The following is a 6,318-nucleotide window of genomic DNA, read 5'->3' on the forward strand; positions in this document are numbered from 1 at the left end:
GGACAGGAGGAGCTGTCCCTGCCTTCAGGCTTACTGAGCACTAGTTACCTTGAAGTCTCTCTAGAACTGGAAGTGTTTCTGGACTGATGTGACAGACCTACTTGCTTGTATTGAAAAAGAAGGCCCTCGGGGTCACCTCTGACTTTAGCCAGGTTTGAGGAAAATCTGTTCCTTTGCAAGCTCAGTTTAGGAGGGAAATGCCATCGTTTTCAAATTCACTAGTCAGACCAACAGACCCAAACAGAATAGGGGAGAAAGAAGAAATGGTGTGAAGGTACAGTGAGAGAGACAGAGGAGAGGGAAGAGAGGAAGAGAGGGAGAGGGAGATGAAAAGGGAGAGGGAGAGAGGGAGGGAGGGGGGAAGGAGGGAGAGAGAAATAGTAATAGACAGAGAGAGAGATACGGAGACAGAGAGACAGTCAGAGAGACGGACGGCGGGGGGTGTGGGAATGAAGAAGAGACTGAAAGGAGGTCCCATGAGCTACCTCCTAAATGACCAGCACGTGCCATCGACAAACCGCCAGGGGCCCTTGGGCTGCAGCCAGGCATCAGCACCGGCGCGGGAGGCTGGCCGCGCGCGTGAGTGCGTGAGCGCGGGCAGCGGGCGGGGTGTGTGGGGGCTCCGCCAGCGTCCCCCCGCGGGGGAGGGTTCGGTTCTTACAGTCACTGCTCAGCGCGAAGGGCGCGCGGCGGCGGCCGAGGGAGCGGTCTTCGGCGGGCGCCTCGGGAGGCTTCTTACCGGCGGGCAGCGGGAAGGCGGACGCGGTGTGGAGCAGCACCAGGCAGACAGCCACGACATCCCATAACTTCATCTTAGAGTCCCGTCCGGCGGCGGCACCTGGGCGGGCGGCCGAGAGAAGCGGGGAAGGCGCGTTAGAGGAGGGGACGCCCATCCCCGCGGGCGCCTGCGAACCTTCCCGCCCCACGCCTAGTCCCTACTCTTCTCTGCGGCTGCGGCCCACAGCTTCCCTGGGCACCCCTGCCTTTCTTCCTGACTCCCCGTTTCCTTCTTCCCCAGGCTCCCCTTTTGGAGGCGGCTTCTCCCTGGGGCTGGTTCTTGGGGTGCCACCGGATCCGGAGGGTCACAGTGCCTAGCAGAACCACTGTCCTCACGGATCCCAACACAGAGATCCCAGGGTTCCTGACTAGTCTCTTCGACTGTCCTGCAGTTTCTCCTCCACTCCTTGTTGGCGGTGGGAAAGGGGGGGAGGGCAACGGTGCACCCCGCTATTCTGCCCAAGAGACCGCTCCTTCCCGCCTGGCTCCCCCGGCCCTGAACCAACCCTCAACGCCAAGCAAACCGCCGCCTTTCACTTCAGGAATAAAATCAATTGCACCCGGCCCCTTCCCGGGGCCCTGATACAGCTCCTAGCCAGGTCCAGCGGGCCTCTCCGACGGCGGTCCGCCCTCCTCCCTCCCTCAACTGTTGGCCTTCCTTTAACGCTTCCCATCTAGATATTTGTTCACTGGAAGAAAGTTGCAAGATCTTAGACTTATGGTCGGAATGGGAAAGTCTCCGGGGTTACTTTCTGAAACTTCAACTCGGTTTGACAACAGTAGTTCTACCTTTTAAGGTTAGGAACAGGAAATAACTCATGAAAGGATTGAGAAGAAGGTAAAGTCAGCATTCAATAAACGCCTTCCCACCGCGGCTAGGAAGTAGAGATCGCATCGACCTCCAAAATATTAGTTCTTCACCACTTCCCTTGATTTTCTGTTTGCAGCACTGTGACATTCTAGCCTTAAATTTCTGCATTTCCCCCTCTCTATCCCGCTCCAGCTAGCTTCCCTAACCCCGAGAGTCACTCCTGTTCAACGACTCTCAAGCCCAGGCATTTTAAAGCTGCTGGGGCTCTGGAGAGGAGGTGGGTGGGACGGGAGAGAGTTCGGGTTCTACTCAGTGAGGTCGGAGAGATAAAGACAACCCGGACAGCGTCCCATCCAATTTGGAAATGGGCAGGTGACTTGGGCACTCCGGGATGTGGTGTTGCACAGTCCTTTAGCTCACTCAACTTTCAGAGTCCAGGGGAATTTTCAAGTGAGATTTACGCAGCCGACTCTCTCCTCCCAAATATAACGGATTGTTCGGGAAAATCGCAGTGAACTTCAGGGCCAGAGTAAGACAGTTTCCAGGTAAATGCAAACACTTGGGTCCCTTTTCAACAGCATTTAGTTTCTTTCCTCGCACTTTCCCCTTCTAGCGACTGTTCCCTCCTCCCCCTATCCCCACCCCCCTATTCTCCTCCTGGGGTTTCTTAGTAGGCCACCCCGGGAAGCGTTTAATTCGTCTGCCACCTCCCACCGCTGCAGCGATAAATGCATTTCCTTCGGGGCTTCTGTTGGTTCACTGTAAATTGCAGCTGTCGGGCTTGGGGAATTTGTAGGGACCAGGCAGTCCCAACAACCCGGAGCGATGGGTGCTCCCTGCCCCGCACAGCGGCTCAGCAACCGGCGAAACGGTTGAGACTCTGGCTTCGGGCGCATGGACCAGCGGTAGTACATGTAGGAGCGTTCGCGGCGATCGCGGCGAGCACCCACACTCCCCGCACTCCCCGCACAGGCCCCGCGCGCAGGGCGCCAGCTCCCGGGTGCGAGCGACACGGCAGGCGGCTCCCGCGAAGCCGCGAGGCGCGGGCTTAATGCGCGGTTCCAAATCGCGGTGTCCGCCGCCAGGAAGCGGCAGTGGCACCAGATTTCCCTTCCGCATTAAGAGGCTTTTGCATCCCCCCTTCTCCCCCCACCCCCCCGCTTGGTCCACAGAGGGCTTTTTGAATTGGACGTGGAGATCCTCAATTCTAAGTGTGGCGAAGCTGGCACAACGGGAAACTGAAAAACTCCGCGCTTGCTAGGGGTGGCTGCAGGCTCCCGTGGCCGGCGGCGGCGGGGAAGGCGCTTCTCCCACCTTCCCCGAGACGTGGGGCGCTGCCGCCCAAAGGGCCCGGCTCCCGGATTGGCGGGTTACAGGGCTGGGGTGGGGGTGGGGGTGTCTGGGGTCGCTCATCAGCCTGTTGGGATCATTTTCTCAACCCCTTCTTCGTCCCCCCTCTCCTCCCCTCCACACTCCGCGGCTCCCTTGTCTCTTTAACCTGTTCTCACAGCACATCTGCCCGACGGGTCTCTGGCCCCACTCCGAGTGGCTAACGGCGCTGCCACATGCGGGCACCGCTGTCCTTCCCGTCGGGACCTCCAGGCGTCCCCGCTCTGGTGCTCGTATTCCGCAGGCTGGGCGGGCGGTGCGCCCCGGCCCCACGCGCGCAGCAGCGCAGAGGAGACGCGTTAGCCGCGCCGGCACCCGGGCCCCCCCCCCCAGAGCAACCCCAGCAAGAAGCAGCCGCTCGCGGTGGGGCGCTTCTGGGTTCCCGGCACCAGGGGGCACCAGAAACCGCCCGAGTCCTCTCGCGCCCACGCGGCCCGGAGGCTGCCTCAAGTCTAAAACCCGAGAACGAGCATTCTCAGCCCAATGCTCCCCGCAAAACTTCTGGGAGTTCTCCCCCGCGGTTCTGTTTCTCGGGATCCTTCCTCTCTCTCTCTCCTCCCGAGATTTCCTCCTGCCAGCCCACCTCATCTGGTTTCTTGGCAACCTGCGTTCAGGCTCCCTCTCCTCCCTTCTCCTCCCCTGTCACCGCGACAGCCTCACGACGCGCGCGGGCGAGGGCTCCCGCCGCCGGTGCCCCCGCGTCTTCTTGAGACGCAGGCGGGGAAGTTTGGGCTTCGCCTTCAGGATCTAGGTCTCAGGGAGAGAAAAAGGAAAGGTGCTAAGGGTGCTGGTGGAAAGATGGTTCTAAACTCATAGGGGACAGAGTTGAAAGGTGTATTTCTTTGCTTCACCGAGCCCTTAGACTGACCAAGGGCTTATCACCCCATCATCATTGACCTCTAGGTCGGGGGAACCAAAGTTGAAGGATGCGGGAAGCTTTCTGCAACCTGGGGAGTGGCGTGCCTGACTCTCCCTAGGGTCCGGACTGCCCGGTCCGGGTGCTTGGGTATTTGGGCTGGGGGCGCGCGGGCTCCTCGGACACCTGCTCCTTCTTGATAAGGCGACACCGCATCCCCTTCCACTCCCGCGCTCTCGCCAGCGAAAGCGCAGGGTTGGCGAAACCGCGAGGACTAGACTGGTACCCTCGCAGCGCAGGCAAGTCAGCGCCTTGCACTTGGGCTTTGGGGAGGGGGCAAGCGCGAGCATTTCAAGCAGCCGCTGGTCCTTGCAGTACTATATTCAGAAGACTAAGGGAAAGGTCAAAGGATTCAGTCAAGGCCCAATCTCGGGGGTCGCAGGAGGATGAGGGGGCTCCCACAAAAGTCCTCTCCCGAGCCCCAGAGGTTAGTTTGCACCGGGTACAGCTTGAAGCCAACCCACAGCTAACTCACCACTTAGGCGGTGCAAGGCAGTGTGTGGTGGTGGTGGGGGGTGTTATTGGGGAGCACGCCGCACAAAAAGAGAAAAGCACACACACGCACACACACAAACGCACACACACAGATTCTGGCGGCCTAGCGGAGACTTGGTGGACTTTCAAGAGTCTGTTCGAGGCGGAGACTTTGCGTCTAGGATTCTTCTAAGAGCCCCTCTTCCAATCTCACCCAGGGTGAGGTGGTTTCAGGCATTAGAGAAGTGCAAGCAATCGGGTCCCCCTCAAAGGCCCAGGAACGTGGCTTTTGAGAAGGCGCGCGGGAGGGGAACCTTCTATTTTTAGGTTCTTGGCACCTTTGCAGCAAGTCCGCCCCAGGCCCGCGCTTTCTTTGCAACAGCCCCAGAGAAGTTCACTTGCAAGTTCCACTAGCCGCTATGCTACCTCGTAGCTGGCCCTTCAGAGTGACAGTTCCCTGGCGTAGTGGGCTCAGAGTTGATCCCAGCTCTGCACCGCCCCGAATATTGACAGAAGAGCTCCCCACTGAGGTTTCGGGGCGCAAAACTATCCCTTTAGGACATTTCCGGGTTCCCTCAGCATCAGGGGGGCACCGGAGAGCTTTGGCCCACAAGGGAGGCCACCTGCCTCTCCTCAAAGCCTGCCTCTCCCGCGTTTGAACCCTCCCAGTCCTTTGACAGCCCGGCGCCCCCGCTCCTTTGAGGCTTTTCGCTTTCCAACATCACTGCCCGCTCTCGGGTGCAGCCGCGCCCCTCTGTCTCCCGCGCCCGCAGCGCCCATCGCCGCTCCTCCCGGCGCTCCCCCCCCCCCCCGCCCATCCACTCGCCGCCCCACGTACCTCGGATCCGGTCTCTGCAGACCCCCGCTTGGACATTAACTCCAGGAGCCCCGAGTCCCAGCCAGGAGACCCATCCGGGCCGAGGGCAGGAGCGCGGCGCCCCGCCCAGGAGGTCAGGGGCAAGTGTTCGCAATCCAGGGGTCGCTCCGGGCGGCGAAGGCGCGCAGGAGGCGGCGGCCAAGGCTCCCGCGGCCGCCGCCGCGAGCCGGGCGAGGGATGCCGACAGCTCCCCCGCCGGCCCTGGGCGCTCCCGCGGGACGAGGTCGGAGGTGCCGCCGCTGCCTCGGGAGGAGGATGACACGGCTGCGTGCGCGGCGCTCTCGGCCGGGGCTGCGCGGGCCCGGGGCGCGGCGGTGGCTCAGCCGCGGCGGCCGCGCTCGGCGCCTTCTCCCGGCGCAGCGCCTACGAGCACGACACGGGCCGGGCGGATGCTGCCGCGGGAGAGGAGGTCTTGCCTGGCAATCCGAACGAGACACCACGTCAACCAGCGCCAAGAGTCCCGAGAAGACATCAGGGCGCCAGGAGCGCAGGCTGGTCCTTGAGAGCCCGGGCCGGGGGGCCGGGGTGGGGGAAGGGGAGGCGCGGGGCCCCGGGAGGGGAGGGGTTGGGAGGCGGCGGCGATGGGGGAGGGAGAGGCGAGCAGCCGGGAGGCGCCGGAGCCCGCGAGGCGGGAGTTCGGGGGCCGGGTGGGTGCCGCGAGGCGGCCCTCCCCGGGGAGCAGGGAGAGCGCTCGGCGCGTGGAGCCGCGGCGGGGCTCGCGCCTCCTCCTGGCCGGGGAGATCCGGAGGAATGCGCGGAGCCGGGCGCAGCGAGGACGGGGCAATCTCAACTTGACCGCGGCGGCGCCCGCGCTTCCAGGGCGGCCGCGCCGGCGGGTGGAGCGCTGCGGCGGGCTTGCCTCGCGCCCGTCGAAGACCTCTCCTCCTCGTCGGGGGTCCAGCCCTCGGACTTTTCTGCAAGGGCAGAAGGCGACGGCGAGGAGAGGAGCTGCTGGCCCGAGTTCTAGAACCACCACGAAGAGAGATGTGGCGCGAGCGGCCCAGTGCAAGAAGCCGAGCGTTTGCCAGCGGACGCGGAGCGTGGGGATGCATTTATAGGGCTCCCACTCCGTGA

At 62.7% G+C, this 6,318-nt stretch overlaps 1 protein-coding gene across 3 annotated transcripts in view; it reads right to left on the reverse strand.

The window, feature by feature from the left end:
* The window catches only part of GDNF (glial cell derived neurotrophic factor), a 28,126-nt gene extending 22,573 nt beyond the window's left edge, over positions 1 to 5,553 (reverse strand). Inside the window, exons 1-2 of one of the 3 annotated variants that reach the window (XM_056112177.1) lie at positions 5,206 to 5,553; positions 740 to 838 (exon numbers count right to left, since the gene is read on the reverse strand). In XM_056112177.1, the coding sequence (XP_055968152.1) occupies positions 740 to 812 (73 nt within the window). In that variant the 5' untranslated portion in view covers positions 813 to 838; positions 5,206 to 5,553. Of the gene's footprint in view, positions 1 to 661; positions 839 to 3,086; positions 3,224 to 5,205 lie in introns of those variants that run through there. The other 2 variants (XM_056112176.1, XM_056112178.1) reach the window with 2 other exon arrangements.
* Between the last annotated feature and the right edge of the window lie 765 nt (positions 5,554 to 6,318).

This window comes from Sorex fumeus, unplaced genomic scaffold (assembly GCF_029834395.1).
Source record: "Sorex fumeus unplaced genomic scaffold, SorFum_2.1 ptg000015l, whole genome shotgun sequence".
In the NCBI taxonomy this organism is placed as follows: domain Eukaryota; kingdom Metazoa; phylum Chordata; class Mammalia; order Eulipotyphla; family Soricidae; genus Sorex; species Sorex fumeus.